This window comes from Dendropsophus ebraccatus, chromosome 6 (assembly GCF_027789765.1).
Source record: "Dendropsophus ebraccatus isolate aDenEbr1 chromosome 6, aDenEbr1.pat, whole genome shotgun sequence".
Lineage (NCBI taxonomy): Eukaryota > Metazoa > Chordata > Amphibia > Anura > Hylidae > Dendropsophus > Dendropsophus ebraccatus.
The window spans coordinates 26710125-26722484 of record NC_091459.1 but is presented as its reverse complement, the minus strand read 5'-3'; the positions used below and the strand labels follow the sequence as shown (position 1 = coordinate 26722484).

Below are 12360 nucleotides of genomic sequence, written 5' to 3'. Positions count from 1 at the left end.
CCCGCTCACGGCCATGCAGATTTTAGCCTGTGCCATAGACTCCATTCTATGGTCAGGCAGATTCCACCCTCCACCCAAAGAATAGAGTCTATGGCACGGGCGGAGAGTGAAACGGGAGTGCGCGGGGGTTGAGCGCCGGAATCCGCCACAAGTCCTCTGCGTGTTTTCCTCAGTGTGCACATTACCTAAAACAGGCGGAAATGTAAATTCTTTGAGAGGAGAGCAGAGGCACGCAACACATTACATTTCCATCTGTTTTACTCAGTGTGCGTGCATAGTGCACCACGGTATAGGTCAGCAATAGAGATCAGCAAAATTAGGCCATGTTCTAGTCCGATCTTTTGGTGGCTGAAGAAGTTGATGCAGTGCTAAGGAATCTGGGAAAACATGGATACGGCCTATGCCGCAGTGCGCCACAGCATATATAGGTCAGCATAGTTGAGTTGCGCTCTTCTCTAGTCAGCGTCCCATTATTTTTTATGAAATTCTGAAGTATACCAAGGATGGAATTAGTCCCTGTAACCTCTGCAACTCCATTCTCAAAACTGACTGGTCTCGTCTTCCGTGATGATGACTTTGTGACACTTAAAGTGGTACTCCGGGCTGGGGTTATTTTTATTGTACAGCCGGGGAAGGGGTGGAAATAGAGGCCGCCGGTCACTTACCTCACTGGTTCCAGCGCTGGGTCCCGGATCGCACTGCTCCGTTCCCCGGCCTGCTTCCTGGTCTGAGCTGCGGCTTGAGATGTCACGTCTCAAGGCAGCTCAGCCATTCGGCGGCCATGGCGGGACTCCGCTACCACCGCTGGCATCATGTCTCAAGCCGCAGCTCATACCAGGAAAGGGAACGGGGCGGCGGAATCCAGGACCCGGCGCTGGAACCAGTGAGGTAAGTGACCGGCGGCCTCTATATCCACCCCTTCCCCGGCCGTACAATCAAAATACCCCCCCTCGGAGTACCCCTTTAAACTCATCCTTGTGTTTCAGGAATTATTTTCTGGAGATAAGATGTGCTTTATCTTAGTAGTAAATTTTGGACGATACTTAAGATGAGCACAACTCCAGCATGCTCGAGTCCCTCCAAACCCAGAAGTTTCGGAATTGGATTCCTGGTGGCTGAAGTTGGATGCGGCCCTTGGGCGTTATTGGGTGACAAACAGCTTGCTTCTTCTATTGTATATTGCTGTTTGTGTGTTTAGCTGCACCTGTGGTCCCTGTATGGGTATTTAAACGGTGCCCACCTACTATTGTTGATTATTGTGTAACCATTTCGAATTTTGTGACCCAGAACAGACCCTTGTGGCACACCACTTAACCTGTCTCTGCTCAGAACTAAATCCTATAATATCCATCCTTCAGCCAACCACAATGTTTTCTCTAACGTCTCTTATAAGCCCTTAATGGGGAACTGAATCAAAGGCTTTGCTAAAGTCCAGATAGGTGATATCCACGGCACCACCTTCATCCAGCACTTCGGCTGCAGTCTCCTCCCAGCCTGGGCATCATGCTTCCAACCACCGTTGCAGTTCCTCCATGGCACATGTGCACTTACCTTCTCAGATTTAAAGGGCCAGTGTGTGTGCTGCATTATTCTTGCTCCACCCATCATGGTTTTTCAACACCTATTAAAGGCAGCTCTACCTATTTCTTCTTGTTTTTTCCATGTGTAAAGGTGTTCTTTCTGTGTCTGATATTCCATGTATCCTGCTTCATAGACTGAACCCTTCCCCAGGTCTAGCTGCTACCACATTGTGACCAAGCATGTGGAGCGACCTGGTGTCCTCTAGCACAAGAAGTCCAGCTCCCACAAGAAAGGGTGAAGACCTAAAGTGCACTTGGACTTTGCTTCCTGGCATGGCTCAAAGCCAAAATGGTTCAGTCCTATGTACTATAATACATAATTCTTGGGACCATCCCCATCCTTAGGAATTTTTTTTTTCTATCTCTAACAATTACACTGAATGAAGAAGCTTGATCTGAGAGAGACTACGTGCACCACAGCTTTAACTGACCGATAACAAATATACAGCAGATTGTATATAGTGAAATTATGACCTTTACTTTGTGATTTTTATTTTTAGATTAAAAATCGTGTCAATTTGAAGATGTCACTAGGTGAAGGTGACCTCCCGACTGCTTAAAGGGGTTATCCAGCGCTACAAAAACATGGCCACTTTTCCCCCTCTCTTGTCTCCAGGTCAGGGTTGTTTTGCAATTTAGCTCCATTTACTTCAATGGAACTGAGTTTGAAACCCAACCAATCTGGAGACAACAGTAGGGGAAAAGTCCAGAAAGTGGATAATATGAGTTTATGATTCCTCCACATCTCTTGTGAGATTGACTTTAACCATGCTGGTAGGTTGTGACAATCCACAACCGCGAAGCCCTGACAGAAAGATCTGAGGCTTCGGCACGTTGCTGGCACCGTCCCGTTTTGTTTGTGTGCCCACTTGTTTGGGGAGATAGACTTGACTGAAATTCTCTCGTCTCATGTGGCTGCCGTGCGTTTGCATAGAATGGGTTACTTTCTGCCGCAAATTTGTCTGTAGAAGAAAAATTATGAATATGAAAACTTTAAATATACCGATCTAACACCAGTGTTTTCTATAACATATAGGGGGAAATTTGGCAAACTGGTGTAAAGTGATACTGGCTCAGTCGCCCCTAGCAACCAATCAGATTCCACCTTTCATTCCTCACAGACTCTTTGGAAAATGAAAGGTGGAATCTGATTGGTTGCTAGGGGCAACTGAGCCAGTGTCACTTTACACCATGTTCGATAAATCTCCCCCATGATGTCTCTGTCGTCCACCCACCTTACATAGTTATTTTCACAGTGTTTTATTCTATAATTTATATCTGTCCTCACACACAAACTTTCATCTATACTCATGCAGATTTGGTTACATGGCGTGTAAGACAATATTCACACAGGCATAATACACACAACAGCTATGGTGCTTTTAGACTGGGTCTCCGCACTCATGGTTGAGCAAGAACTTAGGCCATAGCCTACAATGGTCCTGACATACAGATATTTTTAGGAAGAAAAGAACACTCATGGCATATATCTTGTAATGACTGTACTGGAAAAGATAGTTAAAGGGGTACTCCAGGGAGGAACTTTCATTTATCATGCTGAGCCTGGATAAAAAAAAAAAAAAAAAAAAAAACACCCCTAACCCCAAGCTCACTCCTAACATAGGAAGTGCTGTGCAATTCTGGGAGAATTGCAGCGTTGAAGGGAGAAGGGAAGGCGAGTACAGATACCCCAATATCCACCAATGAGCCTGTGGAGGACTGGGGTGGGGCCTGGTCACATGCTCCTCCGTGTCGGCAATCTTATGGACAGACTCACCACAGAGCAGGACAGCACAGCTTGGAGGAGGGGAGTCAGATTTAAAGTCTATGAGGTACACAGGGAGCTGCTGTCAGAAAGTGTTGTATGTACACAGACCAATACAGACCCATTCTATTAATAATTAATTACAAAGAAAAGGATTTCATAAAAAAAATATATATATAACATTAGAGAATCTGTGTAAACCTGCATATGGTTGTGTTCAGACTGACCTATAGAATAATGGTATCATGTCGCTTTTACCATATAGTGCATTACGTAGACACAGGAACCGCCCAAAAGTTACCATATTAAATTCTTTTTTACGCTTTCACCAATTTATATCTTCATAAATAATAATTTTGGGATTCCATCATACATGTTATGGTAAAATGAAAGACGCCATTACACAGTACAACTATTCCTGTAAAAAACAAGCACTTACATGGCTTGTAGATAGAAAACTGAAAGTGTTAGAGCTCTTAGAAGGGGAGGAGGGAAAAAGAAAACACAAAAATGAAAATTGTTGCAGTTCACTGGGTCATTTTGGGCCTGGTCCTCAAAGGGTTAACTGTTCCGGAACTCACCGTGTCATAATAAATTATGATGCAGAGAGTACTGTAGAGTTCAGTCTATGATATACACCAAGCTTACGGACATATATCTTGGACATTTGACTCTGGCCTCTAACCTGCCGATATGTCCCTATAGCCCACAGGTCACTGAGGTTGAAGGTAAGTTTCTTACTTTGATCCTTGGAGCTGTTTTTGTGTACTGTGTAATTTAATCCATATGCCAATGAGCAGGTTTGGTGCACTGGGGGCGGGACTACTGCCGCTAGTACACCAATCCGCCCCAGCTGGCCCACTCCTTCTAATGAATATTCATCCAGCAGTGATAAGCACAGATGTGATGTCACTGCAGAGTGCCACCCCAATATTCATTAGGAGGGGCTGTGTGTCTGGGGTGGATTGGTGCATATGAATTAAACTACAAAATGTAAGAAAAATGTGCAGAGGAGCAAGGTAAGGAACTTACCTTCATCCTCAGTGCCCTGTGCGCTATATGGACATATCGGCAGGATAGATGCTGACAGTTTCCCCTTAAAGTGTCACTGTCGTATTTTTTATTTTTGCAGAAATCAATAGTCCAGGCGATTTTAAGAAACTTTGTAATTGGATTTATGAGGCAAATATGCCATTATCTGCATTCAAAAAGACTTCCCCAGGTCCCCCCCTCCGTCCTCTCTCTCATTCACTGCTAATTATCAGGAAATCTCGACTCTTTTACAACAGTCGAGCCCTGTGTAATCTATGGAGAGGGGAGGGGGGAGGAGGGAGATTAGTCACCAGCAGAGAGCAGAGAACAAAGGATTACACAGCGGGATCTGTGTGAAAGCCGCTAGTCAGAGGTGTCAGTCCTGACTTCAGAGGAGATCGCCAGGTGATGTAGCTGTAAATTAACTCTTTGTTGACCTGTTTTGGTACCTCATCTCCCTCAACCCCTACTCTCTCCATAAGAGAACCATGAAGACAGGGGCGAGAGCTTCAAACTACTTTTTCATGATAAAAATGCATTTTTTGGTTAATAAACCCAATTACAAAGTTTCTTATAATCGCCTGTACTATTGATTTCTGCAAAAAAAAAATTAAACAACAGTGACACTTTAATGTTATGTCTCATGTTGATTGTGCCCTATAGATGTGGAGTGAACACAGATCGTCGTTGAACATTTTGTACAGGACACATTACAGCGTAGTTTGTGGAATCACTAAAACAATGACATGAATATGATGTATTGCGATTGCTCAACAACGCAGACGGCAATCTTCAGCAAACACAAAGGTTACTTCAAGACAAGAACATTCTATCTCCTTCCAGGTCCCTCACTGTAAATTCATTGCCCTTCAATACAAAACCATTACTGATGATCAATCAATTCAGGTCCCACAAGAATGAAGAATGTCTAGGCTACTTTTTTCTTTGTTTTAGGGTATAAACCCACACACCGTATACACAGCGTATTTACTGCTGCGATACGCAGCGAATACGCAGCAAAAACGCAACAAATACGCAACAAAAACGCAGCAGATTAGATCTAAATAACTGAACTCAGCATTAAATCTTCACCATCAAACTGCTGCGTATTTGCTGCGTATTTGTTGCGTATTTGCTGCGTATACGGTGTGTGGGTTTGTACCCTTACAGTGACATTATTATTATTATTATTATTCATACCAGTTTTATCGCTTTCCTCCGTAGTTCCCATTCATTCCACTCGTATGACTTCACAATGTTGGTTTCCAGGATGTGAGTATCTGTCTGTGTGCTGCTATTGCATTTAGTGATTGGTTTCATTAGGAGTTTTTCAGCAGCTTGAGCCTGGTAGGGGAATAGCATTTTTTTTTATTTGGAGGTATAATACTAGTTACCTATAAATCCAGTGATAACAGATAACTATATAGTCCTGTAATATCTCTATAGATACTGAGCTACTGTAAATCCATTCTGCTCCAGAAGTCCTGCAACTGTAATGCTAATATTGCCCTGGTCATAGCTATGATCAGTAAAAACTGTCTATAAAATAAAGAGTTAAAAATTATTTATTTTCAACCCTTGTTGGTGAACAGCATAGGCAAACAGGAAGGGGTTAATACCCAGTTCTTATCTCCTCTGATAATGTCAGTGAAGCTTCTTGTTTTAGGATTTTACTTCTCTGACCTCTAACCTGTAGGACAACTCTGCTCCTGTCAGTGCTGCTGCACAGACGTCCATGTACTGCCCAGGGTTGGGGCTGAATTTTAGGTCAGACATAAGTAGTCAACCTTAAAGCGACTCTGTACCCACAATCTGACCCCCCCAAACCACTTTTACCTTCGGATAGCTGCTTTTAATCCAAGATCTGACCTGCGGTCCTATCGGCAGGTGATGCAGTTATTGTCCTAAAAAACAACTTTTAAACTTGCAGCCCTGTGCCCTAACTTTGCACCACCCCTCCGTCCCTTCTCCCCACCCTCCTCATCATTAGGAATGCCCCAGGCAGATTGCTTCCTATTCCCTACCTGTGTCATCCCGGCACATGGGCTTGATCGTTAAGCAGCTGTGCAATGTGCAGCATGTAGGAAATGTTCCAGTGACATTCCTAATGATGAAGAGGGTGGGGAGGAGGGACAGAGGGGTGGGGCAAAGTTAGGGCACAGATACTCCCGTATGGCACAGGGCTACAAGTTTAAAAGTTGTTTTTTTAGGACAATAACTGCATCATCTGCCGAACAGACCCCAGGACAGATCCTGGATTAAAAGCAGCAATCTGACAGTACAAGTGGTTTGGGGGGGTCAGATTGTGGGTACAGAGTCGCTTTAACATTGATGATATGTAGGTCCCGTCGCAGTTGCAACCCTTATAACTGCTTGACTGAGCATAAAGAGGACGCAGCAGTAATGCTGGGCAATGTTACCGTCTGAGTTTTCCCTGTAGGGCAGTATTCACAATCACCAGGCTGTGCTAGGAACTGCAGCCAGTCCCACTTATTAGAATGGCACAAAGCTGCAAATCTCAGTGGCTGGGGACTACTGTACAGGGAAAAGTCAGTGGGTAAAACGATATGCTATCACTTTATGAGATGTGAAAACCGGTTAACTGTATTGACCAGAAATCTTATCGATCTGTAGCGGCCATAAAATGTAGATAAAATGAAACACTTACTATACATACCATACTATACTATACTACACGTACACATTTACTGGGCCGGAAGCAGAGTGCATGGCCAATTTAATGTCCCTTCCCCTGTTTGGCAAAATTGTTAAATTTTGTCATTAACATGTTTTGTTAAAGAGTCACTGTCGTTTACATTTTTTTTTTTTTCAGAAATCAATAGTACAGGCGATTTTAAGAAACTTTGTAATTGGGGAAAGTCAGATAATGGCATATTTGCCTAATAAACCCAATTATCAAAGTTTCTTAAAATCGCCTGTACTATTGATTTCTGGAAAAAAAAAAAAAAAAAAAACGACAGTGACACTTTGAGGCCTAGTTCACACAACGTAAAAATAAGGCAAACACACAAAAACACAGAAAAATGCAACAGCTCACCGCAACAGCAAGATACAGACCCACCATAGACATGAAAATAATTAAAAGCAGCCCCCCAAACTGCCCAAAAAATTCCCACAAAAATAATGAGTCTCTTGGTTACTATTTGCAAACAGCGTGGTGGGTCTGTATCTTGCTGTTGCGGTGAGCTGTTGCATTTTTCTGTGTTTTTGTGTGTTTGCAATTTCAGCCATGGCAACGTGCTCCTGCCTAGTGTGAACAGTGTTCTAGGAGAGCTGACCAATTTTTTCCTTTTTTTTCTGTGTAAAAATAAGGCCTAGTTCACACAACTTAAAAAAATAAGGTCCCTATTTTGCCCTTGTTTTACGTTGTGTGAACTAGGCCTTAAAGTGTCACTGCCGTTTTTTTTTGTTTTTTTTTGCAGAAATCAATAGAAATGCATTTTTTGGCTAATAAACCCAATAACAAAGTTTCTTAAAATCGCCTGTACTATTGATTTCTGCAAAAAAAAAAAAAAAATGTAAACAACAGTGACACTTTAGGCTGGGTTCACACTGCGTTTTTGCAATCCGTTTTTTGCAAAAACGGATGAAAAAAATGGATGCATTTGTGTGCATCCGTTTTGATCAGTTTTTCTATTGACTTCCATTGTAAAAAAAAAACAGATCAAAAGTTTTTTTTTAACGGACACAAAAGTAGTGTCAGCTACGTTTTTGTGTCCGTAAAAAAAAAAACGGATGCGTTTTTTTTTACAATGGAAGTCAATGGAAAAACGGATGCACACAAATGCATCCGGTTTTTTTTCATCCCTTTTTTTGCAAAAAAACGGATTGCAAAAACGCAGTGTGAACCCAGCCTTAATGTTATGTCTCATGCGGATTATGCGCTGTAGATGTGGAGTGAACACAGATCGTCGTTGAACATTTTGTACAGGACACATTACAGCGTAGTTTGTGAAATCACAAACTGTTTCAGATTGATTTGCTCATCTCTATCCCTAACACTTTAATATAGAATTAAGGTTCTAAGATAAGTGAGGCCTGAAAAAGGTAAACTGTGTTGATGAGAGTGCACTAAGATAATTACATGTTAAATATATTCTTGTATCTACTTTTACATAGTTTCTATCTAATCTAATATGTAAAAAACAAAAAGCCGCAGCGTAATCTTATAATTATCTTACCAGTCATTCTTCTAGAGAGCAAGGCTTGTGAAATGACATGTAAAACCCTTGTCCTAACCCAGCTAAAAAGTGAAAGAACAGGAAAGGTGGAAAAAATGCTTCATAATGACCCAATAGGATGGACATGTAGCTTACTTGTACTTGGGAATGCAATAAAGCTTTAAAAGAAACTCTCACTACCTGGGATGCTGTTGAACTGATATACATGCTGTGAACATTATATAAGTCACAGAGACATGTCAGTGTTAGGGTGCATTCACATAACGGATCCACAGCGGATTTCTCGCTGCGAATTTGCACTGATTGGCTGAGTGGGACATGAAGACGCCGGGAGCCCCGAAGCAAGCCGGAGGGGGGACCAGGTGAAGTATACGCTCCGGCGGCTGGGGGGTTGAGAGGGGCGGCTGCAGACATACAGCGGGATGTTCATCCCGTTGCGAGTTTGTCTGCCCATAAGTGTACAGGGCAGGGATCTGCAGTGGATCTTGCTGCGAATTCGCAGCGAGAAATCCGCTGCGGATCCGTTACGTGTCAACGCACACTTATAGAGACTCTGTCAGCAGGTTTATGTCGTTCTATCTATCCTAACAGGTTTATTCTTTGTGAGGACGGCAGAATCTGCTTAATCATAGAATGTAGTCTATGGGACCGTTGGAGACGGGTGCGGCCCCGAGCGAATGCGAACTGCAGGATCCGCAGTGGGTGATCCTCCAGGATTCCTTAGTGTGCACATACCCAAACACTTTTAACCTGTACTGTATGCAAGAACTTTTGGACTATGAAAATACATTTTCTTTGCATATAAGACATCTGAGCGTTATTGACGTCACTGTAAATGTCACCTACTTGAGAATAAGGTGTGATGGATGAAAACTGCTGGTGAAGCTCTAACAACTGTATCAGCTCGGCACACTGCTTGGCTTTCTCTCCAATTAAGTTGATGTAGTGATCTGGATCCTGAGCGAACATATAAGCCGCTTCCTTGGAGCTGAAGATGTAATATCTTTCTCTGTGCTTTAGAATGCCAATGCCAGGGTTCCCTGAAAAAAATATAAGAGAATAGGAATGAATAAAAATTGTAACCAGAAATGTCTGGCTGTGTCCGTAGAAATAAATGGGGAGTTCAGATATCATTTTACCAGTTCACACACAGCAATCTGGCACAGAGTTTATTACTTTGGTAACAGACCTGTCCTTAAAATGGTCAATAATGAGGAGGCCGACCTCAAACAAATCCAGTTATGTGGAAAATACTGCAACTACGAGGATCATGACTAAGGGGCCTATTCCACGGAACGATAATCAGCCCGATTCGGCTGATTATCGCTCCATGGAATAGAAAGAACGATCAGCCGATGATCCTGTCATCAGCTGATTGTTCATTTAGGTCCAAACCTAAAATCATTGGTCGCCAACTACGAAGAATAGCGGTGCGCGGCGGGCGACTGACGAATTAAAAACATCATACTTTACCTATCAAGGCTGCAGGTCCCGCGCGGAGCAGCAGCCTGTCTAAACTGACAGACCGCTCAGCCAATCACTGGCCGGGACCGCAGCAGCCAGTGATTGGCTGAGCAGTCTGTCAGTTCAGACAGGCTGCTGCGAAGCTGCTGCTACTGCGCACGGGACCAGGAGGAAGAAGGAGCGCAGGAGAAGACCTGCAACATGTTTAGGTAAAGTATGAAACAAGGGCTGCAAGGACATCGGTAACGATGTCCATGCAGCCCTTGTTAAACGATTATCGGGCCGTGGAATAGGCCCAGTAAACGAGCGACGATCTAGTAGATCGGCGCTCATATACATTGTTGATCGGGCCCCCATCGGCCCGTGTAATAGGACCCTAAGGAGGCACTGTTACGAGAAACACGTCAGAGACATATGTCAAAAGTTCTGAGTGTTCAGACCATGACTGACTGGGAGAACATTCCGGCATCCCTCTCCTGGGTCTGGGTCACAGGAGGAAACGGACGCATAATGGAAGCCTAGGGGCATGTCTTCTTTCACAAAAAAACAAAGAATGGCTTTGTTCATAGAAACCAATGGAGAGCTCAGATATCATTTTACCAGAGAAATTAAATCTGAGCTGTGATTGGCTGCTGTGGGCAATACCAGAGAGTGTCAGTTTTCACCACTTATATTTATTGCCCCCAATGAGTCAGTCCATCATTAGTAGATCTGTTATTTACTGTCACTTTGTGGATGGGTTTTAACTAGTAGAAAGCAGAGAGAGATGTGATGCTGTACATTGTAAACATGCTTACAGGCCATACATTTGTTACTATTACAAGGTGATATAAAATCATATGTAAGGATACATTCACACATACTGGAGCTGTACTGGTGTGACAGAGGCTATTAGCAGAACGGAAAAAGTGTGAGCGTTTTAGGAAAATGGTGCTCTATGGAAATGTGCATGTATTGCGCTTTAGGGTGCCTTCACACCTACCGGATCCACAGCGGATCTCACTTCTGCGGATTCGAAGCGAGAACCGCTGCGGATCCGGTACCATTCACCCCTATGATAGCACATATCCGCAGCAGGATTAACATCCCGCTGTGAATATGTGCTTTAACCCCTCGCTGTCCGCAGCCCCGCCTCCGCATTAGCCCATCCTCGGCCGCATCCCCCATCTCCGGCCGCATCCCCCCATCCCCCGCCGCATCCAGCAGCCCGCATCCCCGGCCGCATCCTGCAGCCCGCCGCCGAGAGCATAAAGTACCTGCTCGGCGGCACGGCTGCAGTGAGGCTCCCGGGAGGGGTTAAAGCACATATTCACAGCGGGATGTTAATCCTGCTGCGAATATGTGCTATCATAGGGGTGAATGGTGCCGGATCCGCAGCGGTTCTCGCTTCGAATCCGCAGAAGTGAGATCCGCTGTGGATCCGGTAGGTGTGAAGGCACCCTTAACATGTTTTAAAATTAAAGTGATCAACATAGCAAATCCAAAAAATACAGAATGCTTTAGGCCACATGATTTTTTTTTTTTTTTTGCTACTACAATACTTTTGATACCACAGAATTGGTGACCGAACAAGGCAAAAAAACAAAAACAAAAAAAAACACCACAGGACAAAAAAACACTGTGTAAATGAGTGGTCGCTGCAGATACAGACAATCAGGAAAAACACCAAAGAGAAAATCGGTGGTTCATGCAAACCCTCCATTCATGGTTCAGGAGTACAAATATACCCTCACATATTAGACACTGTCCTTAAAGGGCCTTTTACACGGGACAACTATTGTGGAAATTTTTTTTAAATCCGTTCAAATTTAATCGATAATTTTAAACGTGTAAATGTGTAAACGTGGCAATAATCAAACTACGAACAAAAATTAGTTTGTATGTCGTTGATGGCATCTTTTGAGCTGATCTCAAAATCAATGTTAATCGTTCTCAAGTCTTTCAGTGTAAACACTCCCCCTTCACAGTATATAGATATGAACGCAACTGCGGATATTCACAGAATATATGCAAACCCAATTACGAATTGACGACCTTTCATAACAATGTATCCTCTTGTCTAAATGCCGTTTGAAAGAAAAAAAATGATTGCTTGTCATTTACTAAACGAGTGATTAAGCGATTTATCTGTGGGTGTAAAAGAACCCTTAAGGCCCTATTACACGGCTTAATATTTAGGAGCAAGCAAGCGCCAACCTGTCAGGTCAGAGCTCAATTGCTCCTCGTTCCCTGCTCGCTGTCGGTACTATTATACGCACTGTCAGCAAGCGTAGAGGAGTAGGGGGCTGCGGGGATCTGTGGGAGGGGCTGCCTGGAC

At 43.5% G+C, this 12360-nt stretch overlaps 1 protein-coding gene across 1 annotated transcript in view; it reads right to left on the bottom strand.

Annotated features, from left to right (window-relative positions):
* Nucleotides 1–2308: 2308 nt before the first annotated feature.
* Nucleotides 2309–12360, bottom strand: part of CFAP206 (cilia and flagella associated protein 206) — a 32878-nt gene continuing 22826 nt past the window's right edge. The window contains exons 10-12 of the mRNA XM_069973552.1: nt 9426–9619; nt 5578–5721; nt 2309–2542 (exon numbers count right to left, since the gene is read on the bottom strand). Coding sequence (XP_069829653.1) covers nt 2309–2542; nt 5578–5721; nt 9426–9619 — 572 coding nt within the window. The remainder of the gene's footprint in view (nt 2543–5577; nt 5722–9425; nt 9620–12360) is intronic.